Source organism: Sturnus vulgaris, chromosome 20 (assembly GCF_052056855.1).
Source record: "Sturnus vulgaris isolate bStuVul1 chromosome 20, bStuVul1.hap1, whole genome shotgun sequence".
In the NCBI taxonomy this organism is placed as follows: domain Eukaryota; kingdom Metazoa; phylum Chordata; class Aves; order Passeriformes; family Sturnidae; genus Sturnus; species Sturnus vulgaris.
The window spans coordinates 742,424-768,525 of NC_142262.1; the positions used below are offsets into that span (position 1 = coordinate 742,424).

General features: G+C 60.3%; 4 protein-coding genes across 20 annotated transcripts in view; 3 read left to right on the top strand and 1 right to left on the bottom strand.

The window, feature by feature from the left end:
• Window positions 1-132: 132 nt before the first annotated feature.
• On the top strand, window positions 133-6,105 carry GAA (alpha glucosidase). The gene is made up of 19 exons (XM_014887438.2): window positions 133-535; window positions 781-926; window positions 1,196-1,361; window positions 1,735-1,831; window positions 1,914-2,033; window positions 2,169-2,287; window positions 2,400-2,531; window positions 2,644-2,754; window positions 2,897-3,010; window positions 3,122-3,206; window positions 3,296-3,413; window positions 3,593-3,726; window positions 3,853-4,004; window positions 4,186-4,334; window positions 4,411-4,552; window positions 4,748-4,846; window positions 5,018-5,182; window positions 5,361-5,513; window positions 5,662-6,105. Exons 1-19 carry the CDS (start codon window positions 158-160, stop codon window positions 5,719-5,721), a joined length of 2,640 nt encoding a protein of 879 aa, XP_014742924.2. The 5' UTR covers window positions 133-157; the 3' UTR covers window positions 5,722-6,105.
• Window positions 6,106-6,343: 238 nt separating this feature from the next.
• SGSH (N-sulfoglucosamine sulfohydrolase) lies at window positions 6,344-9,363 on the bottom strand. The gene is made up of 8 exons (XM_014887474.2): window positions 9,183-9,363; window positions 8,798-8,958; window positions 8,588-8,693; window positions 8,274-8,424; window positions 7,883-8,039; window positions 7,644-7,725; window positions 7,347-7,550; window positions 6,344-7,104 (listed from the first exon to the last, which is right to left on the bottom strand). Exons 1-8 carry the CDS (start codon window positions 9,274-9,276, stop codon window positions 6,545-6,547), a joined length of 1,515 nt encoding a protein of 504 aa, XP_014742960.2. The 5' UTR covers window positions 9,277-9,363; the 3' UTR covers window positions 6,344-6,544.
• Window positions 9,364-9,415: 52 nt separating this feature from the next.
• Window positions 9,416-16,654, top strand: SLC26A11 (solute carrier family 26 member 11). Of its 10 annotated transcripts, none has more exons than XM_088176434.1 (16): window positions 9,416-9,653; window positions 9,884-10,076; window positions 10,292-10,377; window positions 10,854-10,933; window positions 11,041-11,183; window positions 11,425-11,600; window positions 11,688-11,760; window positions 12,113-12,163; window positions 12,452-12,512; window positions 12,840-12,895; window positions 13,109-13,249; window positions 14,015-14,142; window positions 14,508-14,607; window positions 14,911-15,047; window positions 15,182-15,254; window positions 15,822-15,998. In XM_088176434.1, the coding sequence occupies exons 1-16, from the start codon at window positions 9,489-9,491 to the stop codon at window positions 15,848-15,850; spliced, it is 1,692 nt and encodes a 563-aa protein (XP_088032560.1). In that variant the 5' UTR covers window positions 9,416-9,488; the 3' UTR covers window positions 15,851-15,998. The 10 variants fall into 10 exon arrangements, with proteins under 10 accessions (XP_088032560.1, XP_088032555.1, XP_088032556.1 ...); XM_088176429.1 differs by lacking the exon at window positions 15,822-15,998 and adding an exon at window positions 15,397-15,616; XM_088176430.1 differs by lacking the exon at window positions 15,822-15,998 and adding an exon at window positions 15,397-15,616 and having other exon boundaries at window positions 14,914-15,047.
• A 4,701-nt stretch (window positions 16,655-21,355) lies between these two features.
• The window catches only part of RNF213 (ring finger protein 213), a 44,691-nt gene continuing 39,944 nt past the window's right edge, over window positions 21,356-26,102 (top strand). For 5 of the 8 annotated variants that reach the window (XR_015807771.1, XR_015807772.1, XR_015807773.1 and 2 more), the window contains exons 1-3: window positions 21,356-21,479; window positions 24,379-24,679; window positions 25,125-25,748. Coding sequence is in view for 5 of the 8 variants with exons in the window: in XM_088176427.1 (XP_088032553.1) it covers window positions 24,494-24,679; window positions 25,125-25,748 (810 nt within the window). In the remaining 3 variants the exon portion in view is untranslated. The remainder of the gene's footprint in view (window positions 21,480-24,378; window positions 24,680-25,124; window positions 25,749-26,102) is intronic. The other 3 variants (XM_088176424.1, XM_088176426.1, XM_088176425.1) reach the window with 2 other exon arrangements.

The following is a 26,102-nucleotide window of genomic DNA, read 5'->3' on the forward strand; positions in this document are numbered from 1 at the left end:
TGCCCTGAGCAGCTCCTGGGCTCCGCCTCCGTGTCCCGAATTCCCGGGGGCGGGGGCGGCGCAGCCCCGCTCTCGGCCCGGCCCCAGCCCCGCTCTCGGCCCGGCGGAGCGGTGCGTGTCTCGGTGCCGGTGCCGGTTCCGGTGCCGGTTCCGGGCCATGGGGCCGGGCCCGGGGGTCGTGGCCGCGCTGCTGGCGCTGCTGGTCCCGGTCGCGGCTCGGGGTCCCGGCTCTGCCGCCTGCGAGCTGTCCCCGAGCGGCCGCTTCGACTGCGGCCCCGAGCGGCTCCTGGCGCGGGCGGACTGCGAGGCTCGGGGCTGCTGCTACATCCCCGGGCCCGGCCCTCGCAGCGGGCCCGGCCCGCCCTGGTGCTTCTTCCCCCGCGGTTACCGCAGCTACCGAGCCGAGAACCTGACGGCCACCGAGAGCGGCTTCTCGGCCCGGCTGCGCCGCGTGGCCGCCGCCTTCCTGCCGGCACCGGTGGACACGGTTCGGCTGGACCTGGCCCTGGAGACCCCGGCCCGCCTGCGCTTCACGGTGCGCCCCGGCACGGCCGGACCCCGCCGGTGAAAGCCCCGGGTCCCCGCGGTAAAAGCGCCGTTCCCCTTTGTGGGTGAAAGCCCCGTTTCCCCGGGTGAAAGCCCAGTTCCCTGTTGCGGTAAAAACCCCGTTTCCCCGGGTGAAAGTTCCGTTCCCCCGGGTAAAGCCCCGTTCCGTATTGCGGTAAAAGCCCCATTCCCCCGGGTGAAAGCCCCGTTCCCCGCTGACCCTGTTCCCCGCAGCTCCGGGACGCGGCCCGGCAGCGCTATGAGGTCCCGCTGGCCACGCCGCAGGTGCGCGGCCGAGCCCCCGCCACGCTCTACGGGCTGCAGGTGAGCCAGGATCCCTTCGGGCTCGTGGTGTGCCGGCAGCGCGGCGGGACGGTCCTGTGAGTGCTCTCCTGGCTTCCCGAGGGATTCGCTCTGGGAGCCTGCACAGCCCCGGGGTGGTGTGGGGACACTGGTGACAGCAGTGGGGTGGCTGTTGGGGCTTTACTTTGATTCCCTCTGCAGTTCAGTGGCTGGGCAGGGAACCAGGAATCCCAGAGCTCAGCCAAAATTTATTTTTATTTCACGTGGTGATGAGCATCCCTGTCCCTGCCCAGCTCAGTGCCTCCCTCCGAGCTGTTTGCCCGAGTCTCCCTTTCTCTCTCCACAGGCTGAACACCACGGTCGCACCCCTCATCTTCACAGACCAGTTCCTGCAGATCTCCACCTCCCTGCCCTCCCATTTCATCTCGGGGCTGGGGGAGCACCTGACACCGCTGTTCCTGGACACAGCATGGAGCAGAGTCACCCTCTGGAACCGGGACATGGCACCCGCGGTACGGAGCGGGACTGGGGGAATTCAGATTCATCCGTGCTCCTGGGGGTGGCCCTGCAGCCTCTCACGTCCTGTCTGGGGCTGGGGACATGTGTCTGTGCTGGGTCATCTCTGGGTCTTGGCCATATCACTGGGCAGGCCCATGTGAACCTTGTCCCCAGGCCCAGGTTTGTCCCCTGGAGCTCTGTGCTGCTTGGGAGCCGTTTCCAGGGCTCTGGCTCAGGGCAGAGCTCTGCTGGCTTGACAGAGCTTGGGACCACAAGCACTGGGTTTGCACCTGAAGCCAGTGCTCCTGACTGGAGGTGAGGGGTGGTCAGGTGGGTGTGGGGGTTTCCAGCAGAGCCTCACTGGCACCACACCGTGCTCTACTCCAGCCCCACGTCAACCTCTACGGCTCCCACCCTTTCTACCTGGTGATGGAGGACGATGGTTCAGCCCACGGTGTCTTTCTGCTGAACAGCAACGCGATGGGTGAGTCCTGTGGAGCCACTGGGCGTGGGCCTGGCCCTGTCCTCATCCTCAGCTTCCTCTCCTGGCACTTGTTCTTCCCCAGATGTGCTCCTGCAGCCCAGCCCGGCCCTGACCTGGCGCACCACGGGTGGGATCCTGGACTTCTACATCTTCCTGGGCCCCGACCCCAAGAGTGTGGTGCGGCAGTACCTGGATGTTGTTGGTACGGCTGAGGCACGGGTGCTGCCAGGATGGCTTTGCTGGAATGCTGGGATGCTGCGAGCAGCGTGGCAGAGCAGGGCTGCGGGGTGGCACAAGGCTGGGCCATCCCTGCCAGCACCCACCCTCCACCCTCCAGGGTTCCCCTTCATGCCCCCGTACTGGGGCCTGGGCTTCCACCTGTGCCGCTGGGGCTACTCCTCCACTGACATCACCCGGCAGGTCGTGGCCAACATGACAGCAGCTCGCTTTCCCCTGGTAGGTCTGGGCTGCCCCTGGAGCCTCTGCCCGCCGTGGGGGGCTGCTGGGGGTCCCACAGCAGCACGTGGGGTCCCTGCTCCTCCCCAAGCACCGCTGCCTCCACCCGCAGGATGTGCAGTGGAACGACCTGGATTATGCAGATGCCAAGAGGGATTTCACCTTCAATAAGAAAAGCTTTAGGGACTACCCGGAGATGGTGCGGGACTTCCACAGCCGCGGGCTGAGGTACATCATGATCGTGGTGAGTTACACGGGCAGGCTGGCACGGGCTCAGCTGCCCAAGGGTGCCGGTGAGGGCAGGGCTGGCTGTTCCCTGTTGTTGCTGGTGAAGCCCTGGCTTTGTTCCCTTCTAGGATGCTGGGATCAGCAGCTCAGGGCCCCCTGGCTGCTACAAGCCCTACGATGAGGGCCTGAAGCGAGGGGTGTTCATCCGAAACGCCACGGGACAGCCCCTGATCGGGAAGGTGCGTGTGGGGAGCGGCCCCAGTGCCCAGAGAGGCCGTGGGAGCAGGACCCCAAGAGTGGGAGAGAAACGTTTGGGGGCTGTGGGGGAAGGTGGGGTGGCGTGTGGGGCTGGGGCTCTGCCCAGTGCTCTCTCTCCTGCAGGTCTGGCCAGGCCCCACGGCCTTCCCAGACTTCACCAACCCAAGGACTCACGAGTGGTGGTACGACATGGTGAAAGACTTCCACGAACAAGTGCCCTTCGATGGCATGTGGCTTGTGAGTGGCCCTTTGTAGCTGCTGGCCCTGCCTCCTGCTCTGGACCTCTGCTGGGCCCTGGTGCAGCAGTGAGGTCATCCCATCCTTTCCCATCCTTTCCTTCCTGCCCAGGACATGAATGAGCCGTCCAACTTCGTGGAGGGCTCCCAGGATGGCTGCCCCAACAACAACCTGGAGCATCCCCCCTACGTGCCAGGTACAGGAGTGGGTTCCAGCCCTGCCCAGGGCTCTGGAGAAGCTGGGAGGAGCCCGGGGGATGTTTTGAGCTCCACCTCTCCCGTGCAGGTGTGTTTGGGGGACGGCTGCAAGCCGGCACCATCTGTGCCTCCAGCCAGCAGTACCTGTCCTCTCACTACAACCTGCACAGCCTGTACGGGCTGACAGAGGCCATCGCCTCCCACAGGTGAGCCTGGGGCTCCTGCACAGCTCCTGCACGTCCTGGGGGATGCAGAGCTGGGAGAGACCCAGCGTGGGCAGGCACTGGGTGATGGGTGAGGGTTTGGTGTGTAACACAGGGCACAGTGGGAGCCCTGAGCTCCCTCCCCAGCCAGGGGTTGCTGAGCAGACCCATCCCACTCCCAGTGCTCTGCTGAGGGTCCGGGGCAAGCGTCCCTTCATCATCTCCCGCTCCACCTTCGCTGGGCACGGGCGCTACGCCGGGCACTGGACAGGGGATGTTGGCAGCGACTGGGAGCAGCTCTACTACTCCATACCAGGTAGGCTGTGGGCACTGGGCCTGCATCCGCACCCCTGCTTCCCCCTTGCCCCCACAGCCAGGGGCTCCTCCATGGGCTCCATCCCCTGGTGCTGCCGAGCCCTGATGCCCTCTGTGCCCTCTGCAGAGGTGCTGCTCTTCAACCTCTTCGGGGTGCCGCTGGTGGGTGCTGACATCTGCGGCTTCGTGGGCAACACCAACGAGGAGCTGTGCGTGCGCTGGACCCAGCTGGGCGCCTTCTACCCCTTCATGAGGAACCACAACGACCACGGCACCCGGGTGAGCCCTGGGAGCCCTCAGGGCAGGGGGCTCTGGGGCTGCCCAGCCAGCGTGGGAAGGTGGCTGGTTCAGTGCCAGTGTGCCCCCAGTGTTGGGAGAGCCCGTCCCGCATCCCTGAAATGCACCCTGCCTTCCTCCCCACGTGGTCTGAGCATCCCCTTGGGCCTGTCCCCTTCTGCAGCCACAGGAGCCCTACTCCTTCAGCCCTCCTGCCCAGGCTGCCATGAGGAATGCCCTGCACCTCCGCTACTCCCTGCTGCCCTTCCTGTACACCCTGTTCCACCGGGCTCACAGTGCTGGAGAGACCGTGGCACGGCCCCTGTTCCTGGAGTGAGTGCCAGCCCTGCCAGCGCTCAGCACGAGTGGCTGCAGGGTGTCCTGGCACTGCCCTCCCCTTTTTCCCCAGGTTCCCCACAGACCCCAACACCTGGGCCGTGGACCGGCAGCTCCTGTGGGGCGGGGGGCTGCTCGTCACCCCCGTGCTGGAGGCAGGACAGACCAAAGTCAGAGGTTACTTCCCAGCAGGGACGTGGTACAGCCTGGCAGGGGTGGGTGCTCCTGCTGTGCTGCATGGGGGGCTTTGCTGTGGCACATTCCTGTGCCCCACCAGTCCCCTGGGGCTGTGTGTGGGTCTCATGCCTCACCTGCCTTTGCTGGTGGCCATTTGAGAGCTCTGGCACTGGGCTGGGCGCCCCCTCCCATGTTCCCTGTGTCTATTCTTCCCTCTCTTTGTTCCCTTGTAGGACTCCACCATCCACAGCAAAGGGCAGTGGATCCTCCTGCCAGCACCCCTGGACACCATCAACGTGCACATCCGTGCAGGGCACATCCTGCCCCTGCAGGTGAGTGCCCTCTGCTCCGTGGTGACACCACGGTGACCTGCCCGGCCAGCCTGGGAGGGTGGCTGTGCCCACACCGCTGCCAGGACAATGTCAGAGCTGTGGCTGCAGTGCCTGCAGGGCTGGGGGACACGGCTGTGGCCGTGCCCTGAGCTGTGCCTGCCCCTGCCCCAGGAGCCCGCGTTCAGCACTGCCCAGTCCCGCAGCAAGGGCATGGCCTTGGTGGTGGCACTGACCCTGGATGGCTTCGCCAGGGGAGATCTGTTCTGGGACGATGGGGAGAGCTGGGAGACCTTTGAGAGGGGAGACTACACCGAGATCCTCTTCCTGGCCTCAAACGTGAGCACGGGGAGCTGCTGGCTGGGGGCATCTGGGCACGGTGTCCTGGTGGCCCTGGCACACCCTGCTCAGTGGTGGCACAGGGGCAGCACGTGGGGCAGGGCACCTGGAGGAGCCCTGGGTGCACGTGGGGTGGCTGAGAGCCGGGAGCACTGGGTGCCATCCCTGCTGTCCCCAGGACGCTGTGCTCAGCCAGCTGCTGCAGGCCAGTCCCCACCTGGACGGGGTCCTGCTGGAGGCTGTGACTGTGCTGGGTGTCACCAGCCCTCCCCGGCGAGTCCTGGCCAACGGTGCCATCGTGAGTGACTTCTCCTACCGCAGTGACACCCAGGTGAGTGCTTGTTCCCACCCTGGGAAGGGGTGGTGGCCAGGAAGGGACCCAGAGTGCAGCTGGTGGGGCTCTGCAAGTGGCAGGATCCCCCTGGGCTCTGACACTCCTGGGCTCCACCTTGGCTGTTCTCACCTTCCTTCTCCCTCAGGTGCTGAAGGTCCCTGTGTCACTGCCCATGTGGGAGCAGTTTGTGATCTCCTGGTCCTGAGGCAGTGTCAGTCACAGGGAGAGGCCACGCTGCTCCCCTGGAATCTGAGGCCAAATCTGTCCCATCCCTTGTACCCAGAGCTGTTCCTGCTCTTCCCACACTCCTGGGCTTTGTTTTACCTCTGGATGTCAATGGAGGGGTGAGCCCTGCACTGGCACAGGGAGGGGGTCCTTGCACAGCCCCCAGGGACAGGGAAAACCTCATCATCATCAAATCAGGGGAAAAAAGACCCAAGTGCCTTGTGAGGCAGCAAACCAGTTACTGTGGGGGACTGGTAACTGGGGCAGAGACTGCAAGGAGTTTTCTGGCTGTGGTTTTGGGGAGGGGGATGTGCAGGGGCTGAGGGAGCAGTACTGTGAATAAAGCTGCTGTTTGCTGGGAGCAGCCCCACGCTGTCCTTGTCCCCTCTCCTGGTCCTGAATGTGCCCTTGGCTGGGACATTCCAGCTCTATCCCTGCCTGGAGGTCTCCAGTGGGATCCCCTGTGCCCCTTGAAGGCTTCACCCCATTTCCCAGCTGTTTCTGCAGCCCTGGCTGTGCCACAGACACCCTTGGCCTCTCCTGCTAGCTCCAAGCTGGGTTCTGCTGCAGGGGCGTGCTCAGCTCCAGGTGAAAATGGAGCCTTATCCTCTAGAGGCTTTATTGAGGGGCAGCTTGGCCCTTTGGCTCCTCTGGCTGAGAGTCAAGGCACCAGGAATCCCTCACTGCTCTGGCAGCACAGAGGGCAGAGCCTGGTGGTGCCCCCGAGATTTGGGACCAGCCCATTGTGATCTGACCCTCGAGTCCCCCTGGGGCACAGCCCTGTCCCAGGGCACGGGTGGCACTCACAGCTCGTTGTGCAGTGGCTGGCACTGGGGGCTCAGTTTCTCCTCCAGGACAGCATCGGGGGCGCACACCCAGGGGTCCCCCGTGTCCCACTGCCACTTGAGGAGCTGTGCACGGAGCAGCTGGAAGGTGGGGGCGTAGCGGGGGTCGGGGGCCAGGTTCTGCCTCTCGCTGGGGTCCCGGCTGCAGTCGAAGAGCTCCCAGCGCTGCCGGTAGTAATACTGGTGCAAGGTTTTGTCCCAGTGCGTCGGCTGCCCCGCCCTGGTGCGGTTGAGCAGGTCTTGGAAAGTGGGTGAGACATAGAAATCCTGGTCGATGGGGAAGGGCATCTTGTAGTTGAGGTTGTGGATGAGGCGGAAGTGGCCGTGCTGCACGGCTCGCATGGGGTAGTACATGGTCACCTCGTGGTGGCTCTGGCTGCTGAAGGCGGTGGCCCAGGGCTGCTCCGACTCCAGGGCTGGCAGGAGAGACTTCCCAGTGAGCTGCACCTGCCTGCTGCCAAAGATGCTGTAAGCAGGGTAGGGGATGGAGAACCAGTCCAGAATGGTCGGCGTCAGGTCTGGAGGGGAGGAAAATGGATGAGAGGAGGGACAGGCACTGTGGGAGGAAACTCCGCCCCAGAGAGGGACAGAAATGTCCCCAGGGATGGAGACCCTGTTCTGTCCTCCCCTCTCTCCCTTCCCTGCAGTGCTGAGGGCTCAGGGCTGTCCCCAGGGCCAGGAGCCTGAGTTTTGGTGTGGGGAGGGTGGGGAGCAGCCCCAGGCAGAGCTGTGCTGCCTCCCTCCCTCCCGGAGCTCTCACCCAGGAGGCTGGCGAAGGCCGGGCTGACCTGCCCCCAGCGCCGGCGGTGCTCGGGGGAGGAGAGCAGCAGCGGCTGGGCAGTGCCCGAGCGGTACAGGTTGGTCCTGCCCCCGGGGAAGGGGATGCCATTGTCCGAGGTGTAGATCACCAGGGTGCTGTTGAGGAATCCGGCACGGCGCAGCTCCTGCAGGACCAGCCCGATCCCTGCGGACAGACAGACGGACGGACAGACAGAGGGTCAGGGGGAAGGGAGGGGCTGCAGCCCTGACCAGCCCCAGCCTGGCCCGTGACTCCCACCTTGGTCCATGCGGCCGATGGTCGTGTACTGGGCAGCCAGGTCTGCCCGGGCAGCCGGCGTGTCCGGGACAAAGGCAGGGACCTACAGAGGGACAGGGAAAGGGGCACGGGGCTGGCACAGCCACTGTGCCTTCACCAGCTCGTGCTGTGACACCAGAGGCAGTGACAAGGTGGGCTCCATCAGAGGCTGCCATCATGTGCAGCCCCACAGAGCCCCAGACGTTCCCACAGGTTCTCACCTGCACTTGCTCCGGGTGGTAAATCTGTGGCTTCCAGTCAGGGATCCAGCCCATCCCGCTCTCTCCATTGCCAAACTTCTCACAAAAGGCCCCGTATTGGGGCTGGGAGTGCCCGCAGCGGTGGGGGTCGTGGAAGGCAACATAGAGGAAGAAAGGCCTAGGGATGGAAAGGGGGGATGTGGAGGGAGTGAAGCAAAGGATTGCCCGAGACCTTCCTGGGCTGTGCTGAGGCGAGCTGGGCTCAGCAGGACTCCCCCCGCCAATCTGGATATGGCATGGCACAGGGACAAGGGGTGTTTGTTTCCTCTTTGTGGCCAGCTGGGGACACATCTTCGGCGAAGCCAGCTTCCCTCCTCCCACAGCCATTCCCGGGACGCTGGGGCTGTCTCACCTCTCGTCCTGGCTCTGCAGGAACCGCCGGACGAGCTCCTTGATCCGGGTGATGTTCCTCCCAACCTGCAGCACCGAGCTGTTCTCCTCTGTGTAGGCAAAGTCGAAGGGGTACACAGCCCCCGGCCCCACGTGCTTCTTCCCGATGATTCCTGTGAGAATCCAGACAGGTGCTGTGCCAGGAGCAGTGCAGGCGTGGGGATGTGGCTGCTGCTGTCTCCTCTGTGCAGGGACAGCCACAGGTCCAGGCAGTGCTCCCGGGCCCACGGGGCCTCTTAGAGGGATTGGTGCTCCCTACCTGTCCCCGCTCCCTACCTGTCCGGACACCTGCATGGCTGAGCAGCAGGGGCAGGCTCCTCACGCCGTCGAAGGAGTTGAAGTGATGCACGTCCTGGTGCAGCCCGTACATCCCGTTCTGGTGCTGCAGGTGAGGGCACACAGCACGGTCGGACCAGGGCTGTCCCAAAACACGCCCAGACGTGTCCGTGCCATCTGCCGTGGGCTGGCAGCCCCAGGTGCCCGTACCTGCGGTAAGCCGGTCAGGATGCTGGCCCGGCTCGGGGAGCAGCTGCTCACGGAGGTGAAGGCGTTCTGGAAAACCAAACCGCGCCGGGCCAGCGCGTCCAGGTTCGGTGTCCGGATGGCCGAGTTGTTGTAAGCGCCGATCTCAAAGCCGCCGTCATCGGCTGCGGGACGGGTGCGGGGTCAGCCCGGAGTGTCCCTGACCGGGCCCGGGGGACAACGATGACACCGAGAGCATCCCCGGGCTGCGGGTGACCGGGCGGTGCTGCGGAGGGGATGCAGCGGAGCCTGGGACCATCCCTCCCTCCTTCCCAGCCGCGGGATGTCCCCAGCATCCCCGGGCAGGGGGGTCCGGAGCGGCTCCGGGGCTCGGCCGGGCCGCACTCACCCAGGAGCAGCAGCACATTGCGGGCCGGGACCGGGGCTGCGGATCCGCCGGCCCGGAGTGCGCCCAGCAGCAGCAGCAGCGCCCAGGGCCGCATGGCAGCGGTACCGGCACCGGTACCGACACCGGTACCGACACCAGCACCAGCAGCGGGGCTCGGCGGCTGCTCCGGCCGCCCCGGCTCCTCCTCGTCCCGGTCACATGAGGAGCTCCGGCCGCTCAGATCCGGCACGGGCGGAGCCGCGGCTGTGCTGGGCAGGCACCGGCGGGTCCCGCTCCTTCCCGGGACCGGACCGAGCGGTCCCGGCCATGCCGCGGTCCCGCTGCCCGCGCCCGGCGCTGCCGATCCTGCGCTGGCTCCCGCGCTATTCCCGGGCGTGGCTGCCGCTGGACCTGCTGGCCGGGCTGGCCGTGGGACTGACCACCGTGCCGCAGGCGCTGGCCTACGCCGAGCTGGCCGGGCTACCGCTGCAGGTGGGTGCCAGGGCCCGGGGGGACCCGGGACCACCCCCCGGAGCAGCCTGGCAGTGTACGGCAGGGCTGAGCTGGGCTGGGTGACCAGGGGCTGGCAGTGTGCAGTCGCCCATTTCCCGGGCAGGGTGCCCTGGAGTGACCCGAGATCAGCCCAGCCCTCCCAGTCCGGGAGGTGTCTGCCTTCTCCCAGCTCCCAGGGCTGTGCCAGTGTCCCCTCTGTCCCCCTGCAGTACGGCCTCTATTCCTCCTTCATGGGCTGCTTCGTCTACTGCATCCTGGGCACGGCCAAGGACGTGACTCTGGGTCCCACGGCCATCATGTCCCTGCTGGTGTCCTCATACGCCTCCCACGAGCCCGTCCATGCCGTTCTCCTCGCCTTCCTGTCTGGCTGCATCCAGCTGGCCATGGGGCTCCTGCACCTCGGTGAGATGATCCTGCCGTGCACAGATGTTTAGGATATATTTAGGATATGTTTAGGATATGTATGCTTAGGATATTGCTGTACAGCCTGTAGCTGTTCCTTCCTCCCCTCTGCTCTCTGGAACACTGGCATTGTCCTGCTGCTGCATGTGACAGCTCTGTGCACATCCACGGGGCCCTGCTGGGGTCAGGAGCTCACTGCCTCCCATCCCATGCAGGATTCATTCTGGATTTCATTTCCTTCCCTGTCATTAAAGGGTTCACATCAGCTGCCTCCATCACCATTAGCTTCAACCAGATCAAGGTAGGATCTGCCCTGTCCTGGTTGCCTCTGCAGCTCTCTCCTAGTGCTGTGCAGCTGGGATATTTAGCACTGGGCTGGGTGATGTGCTTGGTGCTGGAGGAAGGAGCCCCAAAGGGGTCCTGGGACCCCCTGCCAGTGGTTGTGCTGGGTCCCTGAGCTCTGCTCTGAGCAGACCAAGCTGAACACACCCTCAGCTGGTGGCATCCAGGACACCAGTAAAACCAGGACATTGGATTTGGTCACTTGCAGGGGGCAATGGGCAATTCTCTGGCACGGTGGGTTTGCAAATTTGGAAGCAGGGGGTGGTTTTCAGCCCCAGCAGCCCCTCGCTGGCCTCTCAGGGACCTGAGGCTCCGCTGGGCTGCCACACTTCCTCTGTGGTTAACCCAAATCAGAGCCTGGCAGGCCGGTGTTGGCCAATGGCTGCGGTGACGGGGCTGTGCCGGGCTGTCACCAGGCTTTGTGTTCCTGCACAGAACATCCTGGGGCTGCAGGGGATCCCGAGGCAGTTCTTCCTGCAGGTCTATGAGACGCTGCGCAGGATCGGGGAGACCAGGTGAGCACTGTCCCTGCCTTGTGCTGTGACACAGCCCCCCTCCCCTGTGTGGGGGCTCTCCCTGTGCCCACAGCGTGCTTGGGGTGGCACTGCTGTGCCTCTTGCAGGGCTGGGGACGCTGTGCTGGGGCTGACCTGCCTGGCTGCGCTGGCAGGGCTCCGGGCCATGAAGAGCCACGTGCCCCGAGCTGGCCCTGCAGAAGCACTGGCTGTCAGGATCAGCCACCTCATTGTCTGGATCTCTGGCACAGGTGTGTGTCCCCTGTCCCCTCCCACGGGCTCTTTGGGTCAGGGAACACAGAGCCTGAAACTGGTAAAGGCCAGGCTGGCAGGAGCCAAGACCTGCAGGTGGCTCAGGGAGGACAAAGTCCCAGGGGTGCCGCCACTGTGCCCCTTCCTGAGGCTGGGAACTCCTCAGCAGCTCGGATTCCCATCTCCTGCCCCTCCTGCTGCCCTGGGCAGGTTTCACAGTTGCTCTCTCCGTTTCTGCAGCACGCAATGCCCTGGTTGTGCTGTTTGCCGGCCTGGTGGCTTACTCCTTCCAGGTGATGGGCTCGCAGCCCTTCAGGCTCACGGGCAGCATCCCCCAGGGCCTGCCAGCGTTCCGGCCACCGCGCTTCTCCCTGGCAGCGCCCAACGGCACCGTCCCCTTCCAGAGCCTGGTGCAGGTGGGTCTGGCAGCTCCCCAGGGGCTGCTCTGCTCTCTCCTGTGTGTGCTGGGTCCCAGCCCCCCCTGACTGCATCCTTCCCCCCAGGACATGGGTGTGGGGCTGGCCGTGGTGCCGCTCATGGGCCTGCTGGAGACCATCGCCATCGCCAAGGCTTTTGGTAGGGCTGGGCTGTGCCAGGCTCCTGCCCTGCGCTCACAGCCGGGGCTCTGAGGGGGCTCGGGGTGCTGGGGAGGGGTCTCTGCAAGGGCTTGGGGTGCTGGGGAAGGTGCTGTTCCTTTTGGGGCACTGGGAGGGACTGGGCTCCAGTTCATAACATGGGCTGGCAGGAGGGGTCCTGTGGGGTGCACAGATGAAGTTTGCCCAGGAGGTGAGTGTTGTCTTGGGGTGCTCCTGTGCCCGAGGGGTGCCAGGACAGGGCCCACACTGTCCCAGTCACTGCTGGTTCTGCTCCATGTACGTGGCAGGTTGTGCCTGGGGGAGCCTCAGGCCAACCCCAACATTCCTTCCAGCCTCGCAGAATGGTTACAGGATTGACCCCAACCAGGAGCTGCTGGCTCTGGGTAAGAGCTGCTTGGTCAGGAGGGCAGGGGTGGGGCTCTGGGTGTCCCACAGCCCCTGAGCTGCCTGGGATCCCCATCTAGGCAGTCCTGCCTCCACCTGAAGTTTTCCTTTCCTTACCTTGCATGCTGCCCCCACCCCAAGGCGTTCTCACAGCTCAGGGTTTCCAGAGCAGGCTGAGTCACTCCTGCACAGCTGGGTGGACACTGCCCAGTCTGGGAAGGGAGAAGGTCAGGACGGGGTCACAGACACAGCAGAGCCTCCCCAGCCCCTGTCCTTTGTCTCCTCAGGTGTTGCCAATGTCCTGGGCTCCTTCGTGTCCTCGTATCCCATCACGGGCAGCTTTGGCCGGTGGGTAGCAGGAGGGGGAGCAGGGCCCTCGTGGTGAGGGTGCTCTGCAAGATCTTCAGTGGAAGACTGTGCTGTCCCCAGTGGGTGCCTGAGCTCCCGTGTCTTGGTCCCCAGCAGCCCACCTTGGTGGCTGGGCTATGTGTGTGTCCCAGTGGCCACCTTCCCTTGTGTTGAGGGCCACCTCCCTTCCTGCTGTGCAGTCCTGCTGTGGGCTGGAAGCCAGGGGCTTGCTCCTGTTCCTCCCTGCTAGGGTGGGTGCTTCTCCTGGGGGGGCAGGAGCAGCCCCCAGGCCCTGCACAGTGTGAGATGTGCGGGTTTGCATTTCAGGACGGCCGTGAATGCTCAGTCAGGGGTCTGCACCCCCGCAGGAGGGCTCGTCACAGGTACAGCCCTTCCCTTCCCTTCCCTTCCCTTCCCTTCCCTTCCCTTCCCTTCCCTTCCCTTCCCTTCCCTTCCCTTCCCTTCCCTTCCCTTCCCTTCCCTTCCCTTCCCTGCCCTGCCCTGCCCCTGGGCTTCTCCTTGAGTGGGGGACCCCTGGATTTTGGGACCCGCTGGGTGCCAGGGTGCCCGTGGCTCAGGGCTGTCCCCTCCCGCAGGTGCCCTGGTCCTGCTGTCCCTGGCATACCTCACCTCTGTGTTCTGTTACATCCCCAGAGCGGCGCTGGCCGCTGTCATCATCTCGGCCGTGGTGCCCATGTTCGACGCCGCAATCTTCCGCACGCTCTGGAGGGTTCAGAGTGAGGGCGCGGCTCGGGAATGGGCGATGCCCCTGTTAAAGGAAACTTCCCGGTGCAGCCATCCAGGAGCCCCCCTGGCAATCACACTCGCCCCCCCAGCACTCACACTCGCCCCCCTGAGCTGGGACAGAGGCCCCTTCACGGCTCCCCCTGCCCCACTCACACAGACCAGATTTCCTCACCGGTTCTACCCCAGGCTTCCCATTGCAGACGCCCTGATCCTTAAAATAATTTAATCATGGTGCCGTAACTAAATAACAGAATGACAGCCGAGTTGGGTGTTTCTGAGGAGGGATCCAGAACAAAGGAGCCTGTGTGCTTTTATCCTTTTATCCCCTCACAGACGTGCGAAAGTCTGCGGGTGGTTGGGTCCTGCTGCTGGTGAATTTTGGGTGAATTTTGGCCAGGTTTGGGGATAATTTTGAGGTGAATTTGGGTGAATTTTGAGGTGAATTTTGGGTAAATTTTGGCTGGGTTTGGGGATAATTTTGAGATAATTTTGAGGTGAATGTCTCTGTGTCCCATCACTGTCTCAGTGTCCCATCACTGCCCACCGGTGCCCGAGTCCTTTGTCATGCCAAGGGTGGCAGTTCCCGGCCCCTTCCCACCTGCAGCTCCACCTGAAGCTGCCCCGAGCCACCTGCCCAGAGTGGATTCCTCAGGGGCCGGATGCAGCCCGGCTCTGCCCGCAGAGCTGACACTGTCACCGAGTGCCCGGTGGCACCAGGACCAGCCAGAGCTGAGCCTGGCTTCTCTCTCTTGCAGGGCTGGACCTTGTGCCCCTGTGTGTGACATTCCTGCTCTGCTTCTGGGAGGTTCAGTATGGAATCGTGGCTGGGGTGCTGGTTTCTGGGATTCTCCTGCTCTACTCCATTGCCAGGCCCCCAATGAAGGTGGGCTTCACCCCTCCCCGTGGCTGTGGCAGGGCCAGGGAGCTGGGAGGGGGCTCCTGAGGGCAGTGAGGGGTGCAGGATGCTCCTGACCTGTTCTTGCTGCCCCCAGTCTGCCACGGGCACAGCACAGGGGACAGCACAGGGACCCCTCTCAAAGAGGAGGAAAGGAGCATCCTCAGACTGAGAGCAGGACAGGGAGGCATCGCTGTCCCTGTCCTGCTGACACTGAGCTGTGTCCAGGAGGGTTTTCCCTGAGGGATGGGGGCTCCTGCTTCTCCCAGTCCATCCAGGAGGACAGTGAGTGACACGGACAGCTGTCCCTGCCTGGGGAAGGTCACAACCCTGAGCTCCCTGTGACCCCACAGGTGTCGGAGGGGGCCGTGCTGCTGGTGCAGCCGGGGAGCAGCCTGCACTTCCCAGCCGTGGAGCACCTGCGGGACTGCGTGTGCAGCCGTGCCCTGCCAGGTACTGAGCTCCGTGTGTGCTGAGCTCCGTGTGTGCTGAGCTCTGTGTGTGCTGAGCTCTGTGTGTGCTGAGCTCCGTGTGTGCTGAGCTCCGTGTGGCTCCTGAGCTCCTGGCCTGTCCTGGGGACACGGCTGTCACTGCCTGCATCATTTCTGGTGCGGGTGCAAGTGCTGCCCACACCCAAGGGCTGCCGGTGTGAGCGGTGCCAGCACAGCTGTCCCACCCCTGCCCTGCTCTGGGGGCTGTGACCCCTGGGCTGCTCATCTCTGGGCTCCTCAGGGACATGACCGTGTGCTCTTCCAGCAGCATCTCCACCACGCTCCGTCATCCTGGACTGTTGCCACGTCAGCAGCATCGATTACACGGCGGTGCTGGGGCTGGCAGAGCTGCTGCAGGAGCTGCGCAGGCACGGGCTCTCGCTCGCCTTCTGTGGCCTGAAGGTGTGTGGGACCCTGGCCACGCCACGGCAGCCCAGGGAGGCTGTGGCTGGTGGGCTCAGCCCAGCTCGGAGCTGCATCTCCTGCTCGGTGCCCCGGGGCCAGCACTGCCCCAGCCCGGCTTTCTCTGCCCTCAGGACCCCGTGCTCCGAGTCCTTCTGTCCGCAGACTTGGAAGGATTCCAGCATTTCCCCAGCCGGGAGGAGGCAGGTGAGGCTCTGGGCTGCTCTGCCAGGACGGGATGAGTGTGGCTCTGCAGGGGCTGTGACCTGTCCAGAGCAGCAGCGTGGGGGCTGCGGGGGCTCCTGGAGGCTGAGCCGGAGCCCCCTCCCAACAATTGGGTCCCCCCCAGCCGTGGGGATTCCCGGGGGGCTCTGCTGGACCAACCCAGCAGCGCCTCAGCACCACAGAGCCCCTCGGTGCCCCTGCCGAGGGATGGGGCTCGCCCGGAAAATGAACCCACAAACACCAGAGGACCGTGTCCAAAAGGATCAGAGCAGTCCTTTTGCTTTATTCCAATAAAGGCAGAGGCCATGGGACATTCCCCTGGGATCTCTCCAATTTTTGGGGGACTCAGCCTCCTTTTTATCCCAATTTCCCATCCACGTTTCCCTCTCTCTTTCCCCATTGCTGAGGTCGCTGAGAGGCGCAGACTTCCCAAGCCCTGATCGCTGAGATTCCCCTCTGATGTACAACCCTCCCTTGGCATTTCCATTCTTATGGAATTCAGCGTTTTTTCCCCGTTTTTTTCTTTCGCCTTCCCATATCCGATTTCAGCGATCAGCAGCCCTGCAGTTTGTGTGTAAAGGCAAATATTCCACTCATCCCTCAGTGCAATCCATCCCGTTGTTCCTGTGATCTCCCAGAGCTGCTTTGGGAAGGGAAACAATTCCTGGTGCGGCTCACGGAGTGCTGGGAATGCTGTGGATGCGCTGTGGGCGGAGCCATCGCTCCCTGCAGGGACACAAAAAATCAAAAGAAGAATTTAAAAACTATCAATTTTTTTTGTTTAAATTACAAAAATAAAAAAAAGATATAAAAAATAATTTTAAAATTCTAAAAAATTGTAAAAATTGAACAAAATACAAAAATTAAACAAATTACAAACATTTAAAATAATTTTAAAAAAAGATTTAAAATAATTTAAAAATATTAAAAATCCACAGAAAGATAAAAAATTACTAAATTGATAAATTTTGTTTAAAATTTACAAAAATGGAAAAAAATGAAAAATTAAAAAATTGAAAAGATAATTTTAAAAATTTTGAAAATTAAAAAAAAATAAAAAATTAAAAAGTAAAAAAAATTTTAATTTAAAAGAAATAAATAAAAATTTAAAAAATTTAAAAATTGAAAAGAAAAAAAAATTAAAAATAATAGAAAACTAAAGAAATTTTAAACATTTGAAAAAATGAAAAAAAAAAATAGATGGTCGAGCGCTCATGCCTGCGGATCAATGAGCATCAATGATTGATCGCCGATCTAATCGATCGGCAGGCGCGATCAATCGATCGCCGATCTAATCGATCGGCAGGCATTAGCAATCGATCGCTGATGTAATCGATCGGCAGGCATGAGCAATCGATCGCCGATGTAATCGATCGGCAGGCATGAGCAATCGATCGCCGAGCTAATCGATCGGCAGGAATTAGCAATCGATCGCTGATGTAATCGATCGGCAGGCATGAGCAATCGATCGCTGATGTAATCGATCGGCAGGCATGAGCAATCGATCGCCGAGCTAATCGATCGGCAGGCATGAGCAATCGATCGCCGAGCTAATCGATCGGCAGGCATGAGCAATCGATCGCCGAGCTAATCGATCGGCAGGCATGAGCAATCGATCGCCGAGCTAATCGATCGGCAGGCATGAGCAATCGATCGCCGATCTAATCGATCGGCAGGCGCGATCAAGCGATCGCCGATCTAATCGATCGGCAGGCGCGATCAATCGATCGCCGATCTAATCGATCGGCAGGCATGAGCAATCGATCGCCGAGCTAATCGATCGGCAGGCATGAGCAATCGATCGCCGATCTAATCGATCGGCAGGCATGAGCAATCGATCGCCGATGCAATCGATCGGCAGGCATGAGCAATCGATCGCCGATCTAATCGATCGGCAGGCATGAGCAATCGATCGCCGATCTAATCGATCGGCAGGCGCGACCAATCGATCGCCGATGCAATCGATCGGCAGGCATTAGCAATCGATCGCCGATGTAATCGATCGGCAGGCATGAGCAATCGATCGCCGATCTAATCGATCGGCAGGCGCGACCAATCGATCGCCGATCTAATCGATCGGCAGGCATGAGCAATCGATCGCTGATGTAATCGATCGGCAGGCATGAGCAATCGATCGCCGATCTAATCGATCGGCAGGCATGAGCAATCGATCGCCGATGCAATCGATCGGCAGGCATGAGCAATCGATCGCCGAGCTAATCGATCGGCAGGCATGAGCAATCGATCGCCGATGCAATCGATCGGCAGGCATTAGCAATCGATCGCCGATCTAATCGATCGGCAGGCATGAGCAATCGATCGCCGAGCTAATCGATCGGCAGGCATGAGCAATCGATCGCCGATCTAATCGATCGGCAGGCGCGATCAATCGATCGCCGATCTAATCGATCGGCAGGCATGAGCAATCGATCGCCGATCTAATCGATCGGCAGGCATGAGCAATCGATCGCCGAGCTAATCGATCGGCAGGCATGAGCAATCGATCGCCGAGCTAATCGATCGGCAGGCGCGACCAATCGATCGCCGATGCAATCGATCGGCAGGCATTAGCAATCGATCGCCGATGTAATCGATCGGCAGGCATGAGCAATCGATCGCCGATCTAATCGATCGGCAGGCGCGACCAATCGATCGCCGATGCAATCGATCGGCAGGCATTAGCAATCGATCGCCGATCTAATCGATCGGCAGGCATGAGCAATCGATCGCCGATCTAATCGATCGGCAGGCATGAGCAATCGATCGCCGATGTAATCGATGGGCAGGCATGAGCAGTCGATGGCTGATCAATCGATCACGCTCCTTGCAGCACTGCCAGGGGGCGGCTCTCGCTGTTCCTGCAGTTCCGCTCTCTGCCCACAAGGCGGCGCTTTGGGCACAGGCAAGGGATGGAATAAAGGCGAGTCCCGATCCTTCCAAAAATCCTCCAGAATGAACGCCCCAAAAAACCCCGACCAAAAGTAAAAAACTCCCGCCTCTCTATTGGAGCAGTGGGTGTTCAAATTAGTGTGTAAAAAGTGTGCAAATGAGTGTGCAATGGGTGTGCAAGGAGTGCAGAAGGAATCAAGCGCCGAGTAATCCATCAGCAGGCATTAGCAATTCATTTGAATTTTAAAATTTTTTCTGTATTTAAATTTTTTTTAGATTTTAATTTTTTTTGTTTTAATTTTTTAAAAAATATTAATTTTTAATTTCTAATTTTATTTTTAGTTTTTAAATTGTTTTAAAATTTATTTTATTTATTTTAAATTTTTTTAATTTAGAAGTTTTTATTTTTAAATTTTATATTTTTTCAATTTTTTAATTTTTAAAATTTTAAAATTTTAAAATTTTTTAGTTTTTAAATTGTCCTTTATTTTTATTTTCATTTTTTAATTTTTGATTTCTTTAAAATTTTTTCGTCTTTTTAAAATTTTCTTTTAAAAACTCTTTTATTTAATTTATTTTTTAAAAATAACTCATTATATGAGGGTCATGTGATATCTGGGTGTGTGTTAGTGTGTCCGAGTGTGTCTGAGTGGGCATGTGATATGTCACTTATCAATAATATAACATTGAGGAGTGCCCCTGAATGGACAGATGGCATCTCAGTACATTATTAGCAGGATTTAGTGACCAGCACAAGGAATTGTTGTTTCAGCCAGGTTGAACAGCAGCAAACCAAGCAAATAATTCTGCTGCCGATGCAGGGGGGCAATGCTGCTCACAACCACTTTTAAGACTGAACCCGGGGCAAAGAAGAATTAAACTTTGCTATCAGCGGGACAAACCACGATGTCCCCTCCACGTGCAGCCCCTCCCCAGCATTCCTGGCGCTCCCCAAACTGCCACCCCCGAACTCCTCTGTGCCTTTAGAGTGCGAGTGGGAGCGGGATGTGCCAGGGCAGGTGAGGTGAGTACCTGTGCTGGCAGGGAAGGACGCTGCTGGCACTGCCACCCTGCTGCCCCTTGCAGTGCTGCCTGTGAAAGGTTACTCGTGAAGCACACACACACTCTGTGCCCTATCAGTGCCCAGGCTGCTGCGTGATTTACTGTCGTTGTGCTAATTATCTCCTACTAATTACTGCACACTCATGTTCAAAGCCCTGAACAATAAGCAGAACTCACTCACATTCAGTAACTGCCCGGGCAGCCTGGGAGGCTGAGGAATCCTTGGCTTAGTGCAAGCACAGCTCAGCAGCAGCTGAGCCACCAGGCTGTTATCAACAGGATTCTCATCCCGAGTCCAAACCAGCTCCTGGGAACAACAAACTGTCCCAGGCAGAGTCAGGACATGAGCCCTGGCTTGACTCTGCTTCCCTGGTCCTGTCCCAGGGGGTTTGGGGGAGCAGAGCTGGGGGGCAGCAGGGCAGAGCCCTTCAGCAGCACTGCCGAGAGCACTGGGCTCATCCATGAGACCAGGCTGGGCTGAACGTCCTGTGACACCCCAGTGACACCCCATGACACCCCAGTGACACCCAACACACGCCGTGGGAGCCACCTGCCCCAGCCAGGCCTGGGCAGTGGAGATGGACTGTCCCCACACCGGGATGGACTGTCCCCATGTCCCACACTGAGAGGGACAGAGCAGCACCAGCCCCACCCCACATAGGCTGTGGGACAAAACTGTTCCCTGTCACAGTGACTGGTGCAAAGCCATCCTTCCTCCAGGAGCTGCTGTCATTTTTTAAACCCCTGTTTTAATTCTGGACCTTTTTCATGTTCTGGGTGGCTGCAATGGTGACACAGGGTGTGCTGTCCCTGGAAGTCAAAGCTGCTCGTGCTGCCCTCCAGGCGGGCCTGGGGGCTCAGCCTGCAGCTGCTGGGAGAGGGAAAACCTCTGGGATTGTGCTCCTTACTGATTTTTATCCTTATCTTTTTTTATCCTTATCTTATCTGTGGGGTGTTGTGCCAAACTGCCCTGGATCAGGGCTGCGCTGTCATCCTGCCATGGGCCAGGCACGGTGACACCCAGCTGTGCCCAGCTGTGCATGGGGACACCTGCTGGGACTGGGCAGGGCTTCCCTGAAATTCATTTTCCCTGAACAGCCCTCGGTCAATAGCGAGGGTGTAATAAACCAGAAATTGCTAATGAGTCAGCGTGATCTTTGCCTTCCTGAGGGAAAGCTTTTTCCTTTCGTGTGGGAAGGGGAAGTTATTTTCTGGGTGCTGCTGAGCGTGCCAAGGAAAAGAAACTGAAACCAGGCTGGGGCAGTGCAGGTGAGCCGAGCCCGAGGGCACGTCCTGGCACAGTTCCTGCTGCAGGAGGTGCTAAAAGGGCGGCAGAGGTGCCCGGGAGCCACACACCTGCCAGGACTGCCAGGTCCTGCCCTGGAGTGCTCGTTCTGCTGCGGGCAGCGCTGAGCTGTGAGTTCCTTGCTGCAGCGTGGGGATTGCTGGCAGGGGGAAACGGGCATGGGGCAAAAGGGGATGGGTATTATACAGGAACATGTGAGTGCTCAGCATGTCAATATTCATTCAGGAACATGTGTGTGCTCAGCATGTCAATATTCATTCAGGAACATGTGTGTGCTCAGTATGTCAATGTTCAGGAATACGTGAGCGCTCAGCATGTCAATGTTCAGGAACATGTGAGTGCTCAGTATGTCAATGTTCAGGAATACGTGAGCGCTCAGCATGTCAATGTTCAGGAATATGTGAGCGCTCAGCATGTCAATGTTTGGAATATGCGTGTGCTCTGTGCGAGCGCTGGCGGAGGTCAGGGCTGTTGGGAACCTTGTTCAGCTTGGATCCAGGACGGGCCACCAGCCGCGTCCCTGCTTTTGACTGTGGAATCCTGCTGTGGTTGTGGGGTCCAGCACAATGCGCTGTCCTCCAGCACACCTGCCCTCCCCACTGCTGCTGCCGGGTCCTGGTGGCTGGGAGATGCTCGGGGGGGTACCTGGGCAGAGTCCCGAGGGATGCCCGGCGGGATCGGGATGCTCGGGGGGTACCGGGGCAGAATCCCAGAGATGCTGGGCGGGATGAGGGGGCCGGACGGGGCGGGACCGGTCCGGAGCCACCCGGGGGCGGTGGCCGGGGCCGGGATTGGCCGGGGTGATGCGGGGCTGGGCGGGGACCGTGGCAGTAAAAACGAAAGTTGGCGGCTCGGCGGAGAAACGAAACTTGTTTGGGCGGGACTCGACGGAGGCGAAGAAGGAGCGGGCGCTGCAGGTGCAGGTGCCCGTGCCCGTGCCCGGTCGCTCGGTGAGTCGCGGTACCGGGGCCGGCGAGTGGCGGGACGGGGCGCGGGGCCTGGGCTTGGGGGGTCCCGGTGCGGGGCAGGGGCAGCCGCGGGTCCGAGCCCCCGAAACACCTCCGTGCGCCCCGACTTTCCCGGTGCACCGTGATCCCCGATCCGCCCGCAGCTCTCCGGTGCGTCCCTGGGCGCTCGCATCTCCTCCCCGTTCACCCGGGGCGCCCCTACCCCGTGTACCCCCCCCGTTGTCTCCCCCCGTTGTCTCCCCCCGTTGTCTCCCCCCGTTGTCTCCCCCCGTTGTCTCCCCCCGGTGTCTCCCCCCGGTGTCTCCCCCCGGTGTCTCCCCCCGGTGTCTCCCCCCGGTGTCTCCCCCCGGTGTCTCCCCCCGGTGTCTCCCCCCGGTGTCTCCCCCCGGTGTCTCCCCCCGGTGTCTCCCTATGTCCCCCGCCCTGGTTTTCTCCGTGTTCCCCCCCGGTTCTCCCCGGTGTACCCCCAGGTCCGCCCCGTTCACCCGGGGCTCCCCTACCCCGTGTTCCCCCCCGGTTCTCCCCGGTGTACCCCCAGGTCCGCCCCGTCTCCCCCCCCGGTGTCCCCCCCCGTGTCCTCCCGGTTCTCTCCGTCCCCCCCCACCCCGTGTCCTCCCGGCGCCCCCCGGGAGCCGCGCTAGCCCCGCCCGCACATCACATAACTGCTTCATTTGCATACGGCCGCCGCTTCGCCACGCCATTGGTCCGTCCGCCCTGCTCTTTTGCATATCTCCGGACGGGCGGAGAGCCGCCAATCGGCGGAGAGCGAAACGTCTCATTTGCATACAGGCCCCGCCCCCATGTCAGCACCGCCCCGGGAGGGGCCGGGCCGGGACCCTCGGCCATGGCCCGGCTGTGGCACCGGGACCCTCGGCCATGGCCACGTTCTTGGCCCGGCTGTGGGACCGGGCCCTTCGGCCATGGCCCGGCTGTGGGACTGGCTCCGGGCCTCGCTCCCGGCGGAGCAGCCCCAGGCAGGAGGCGGGGATGAGGAGCCAGGCCCTGGGTGTGTTTATTTGTCTTTGAGCGCTGTGGATCCCCTCACGCTCCCCGCCCGGCTCTCGAGTATCGCCGGTCGCTTCCTGCCTATAAACCCGGCTCCTGCAGCAGCTGTGGGGCCGCGCTGGGCACCGGGGAGGGCCGGGCCGGGCCGGGCCGGGCTGGGCTGGGCTGGGCCTGCACACTGACCGGAGGCTCCCTGTGTGCCCTCTGGTGCCCGTGTGCCTCTGGCTCTGCCCAGGTCATTCCACACTGCTCTCTCCCCAATGTCTCATCTCAGCCTCCCCTGGCATTCCTGACCAGAGAGAGTTTCCTTCACTTTGCAGTGACTGTTGGGAGACACAGAAGTGATTCAGTTGGTGACGCATCCTACACACCGTCTCCACACTCAGCTGTCCAGTGTTGAACTAATTTCTGTTTGCCAATGAAGTAAAGCTGTTTTTTGTGTTAAAAGACTGGTTGAGTCCTTGACACAGAATTTTCAGTTCACAGCTTTTTGTTAGATTTAGAACTCACCCCTGAATTGTGTTTGACAACACACTAATTGTGCCTCGCTGAACAGAGATGAATCAAGTACACAACACAGTTATGCTGTTTCCTAATTTATGTAATGTTTCCTAATCGCTTACTTGTTTAAGACTGAATGACCTGGGCCACCAGAATGGCTTCTGGTTTGCTGGCAGAGACAATGGGATCCTAGAAAAACATGCTAAATCAGAATGAAGCTGCTGCAGGGTCGGTTCTTAGCAAATCCCTCTGCACTCCAGCATGCCAGAGTAACAAACCTGGGATCTCCAGCTCTGAAATGCTGTAGGAAGAGCATCCAAAGTAGCTGAGGTTCAAAGCTTTTGCTCTCAGGACTGGGGTAGAGGCAATGTGGAAGAGCCTGTGAGACCCCTGCAGAAGGCAGAGATTTGCTCTGCTGCCTAGTTGGGCCTGGAGCTGCCTTTCCACAGGTTTTTGAAGGACTGTATAAAGCTGTGAGGATAAAAAAGGAGTTTCCTCTGCCTTCCTGGGAGGGCCTGAGCAGAGTGGGAGCAGTCACAGTGCCACCCCAGAAGGCTGTGCCAGCTGGGGTGTGCCACTGTCCCCCCTCCTCCTGGGCTGCAGGCACAGGCAGCTGGCTGCCAGCACTGCTGCTGTGCTCGTGTCTGCAGCAGGGACAGGGATGGAGCTGTACCTCGGTGCTGTGGTTCCTTCATGATCCTGCAGCTGGCAGGGCCCGGGAGGGGGCAGGAGGCTGTACGGGAGAGTGGTGGGAGCTGAAGAGGGAACAACAAACAGCTCCTGTGTGCTCATGTCCTGACTCTGCCTGGGACAGTTTGTTGTTCCCAGGTGCTGTTTTGGACTCGGGATGAGAATCCTGTTGATAACAGCCTGGTGGCTCAGCTGCTGCTGAGCTGTGCTTGCACTAAGCCAAGGATTCCTCAGCCTCCCAGGCTGCCCTGGCAGTGAGGAGCTGGGAGGGGGCAGAGCCAGGAGAGCTCAGAGCCCACAGGGATGTTCCAGAGCACAGGGCATGGTGCTGAGGGAGGCACTGGGGGGATTTGCCTGGGGGCACTGCTCAGGGGCTGGCTGGGCATTGCTCAGTGGTGAGCAACCACCCTGTGCATCACTTGCTTTGGATATTTCTTTATCATTATTATAATTTTCCTTTTCTGTCCTATTAAACTGTGTTTATCTCAACCCACAAGTCTTGCCTTTTTTTTCTGATTCTCTCCCCCATCCAGGCTCTTGGAGTGACCTGGTCCAGTGGAAGGTGCCCCTGCCTGTGGCAGGGGTGGAGCAAGATGAGCTTTAATGTCCCCTCCAACCCAAACCATCCTGTGACCTCACTGGGGGCTGAATTCCCAGTTTAGTGATTAATTTCCCTCCGTTGCAGGGAGAAGAGAGGTGCAGGTCCCTCCAGCCCCTGAAGCAGAGAAGAGGTGAAGTGAGAAGGTGCTGCTGGGCCTTCTTCCACCACTGAAACAGAGGAGACAGAGGGCGAGTTGCTGATGGACACAGCTCTGCCCAACACCTCAGACACCACACCCGACACTTCTCTCTCCTCTACTGAGACATGGGAGGGGGAAGAGGGATCCTCGCTGCTGGAGGATGTCACAGCTCCAGAGGACAGCACAGAGCCCTCACCTCAGCTTGGGGCCGGTGACTCTGCTGAGGTGGCTTCTCCGCCGAAGAAGGTGAGAATCCTTCTGGGTGCTGGGGAGCAGCTGGGGCTTGTTGCCCTCTGGTGTGAGGTGAGGAGGCCGGGCTGCACCCCCCACATCCCTTTGGCCACGTCGGGGAGCTGCTGCCTGCCTTCCCGCGGGAGAAGCTCTCTGTTTGCTGACGCTGTGTTGTGTGTGCAGAGCCGGGGGAAATGACAAATTACACAACTCAGCTTAGACACTGCAGCACTGCTCTGTGCTCCTGCTGAGCCAGTCTGGAATATTAAACCTACACACTTCTCAAGAGTTATTTGCATTTCACTGGCTGGTCTTGTCCCTCCTCTTCCTGATTGTTGTCTGTTAGCCCCATGTAGCAGGAAGATGTCGGTACTTGCTGCAATGGAGGAGGTGACAAAGTGTTTCCCTTTGGCAATGAATAAACAGACATTGTGGTTTTGTTTTTCTTTTTTTTTAATAGAAAAGGAAGAGGAGAAAAACAAAGAAACAGACGCCCATCTCTGCAGAACAGGACTCTCTGCCTCCTCAAAGCACAGCACCAGCTCCAGCCACAAAGCTGCCTGACACATGTGTTGTTCCTCAAGAAATCCAAGCCCCCGGCAGTGCGGGAGCACACCCAGGTGCTGATGGAGTGACTGGTGCCAGTGGAGACACAGCCGAAGGCCACAGGGATTCGGCACACCTGGGCAAGGAAGCTGGCAGCCCGGAAGCAGAGAGGCTGAGTCCTGCAGAGCAGAGCAGCACAGCCAGTGGGGCAGCTCCAGCTCCCAGTGCCACAGCCCCTGGGGACAAGAAGGGGCATGGAACACCCCCGGGGCACGGAGAAACAGCCATGGCCGGCGTGGAGCAGGGGGCCGGGGGCGCCGTGGAGCAGGGCACTCGTGCTCCTGGCCAGTTGCCAGCAGCCACTGCAGATTCCCAGGCCCGGGGCAGCAGCAAGGAGCTGCAAGGAGCGAGTCCCTTGGGGCTGCCTCCTGCCAAGGGAGCCCCGCAAAACAAACCTGAGACCAAGACCTCCCCTGGGGCCCAGAGCCTGCAGGCTGGGAAGGAGCCCAAGCAGAAAGGGAGCAGTTCCACTGTCAAGGTGAGCGTGAGTAGCTCTGATGAGTGTTCCAATGGGCACAGCTTCCTTTTGCCAGTGTGACGTGCTCGTGCTGTCAGTGAGGCTGAGGAGCACCAGCCCAGGGATACAGGGCTGAGCTGGGGACGGCTATGGGGAGGCTCTTCTTTGAGTTCTGTTCTCCTGGGTGTCAGTTGTAGGCCAGCTTCACTGAGGGGTCACTCAGGTGCCCCCAGGACTGGGAGGTGTCTGTTCTCCAGCCAGTCATGCTTTCCGGAGAGCTCTGGGATCCCCTTGAATAAGGGCATTTTGTGTTTTGCAAGTGTCTCGGAAGGTGGAAGTTGCCGTGGGTTCTCTTTCACTTTTTTATACCCCATC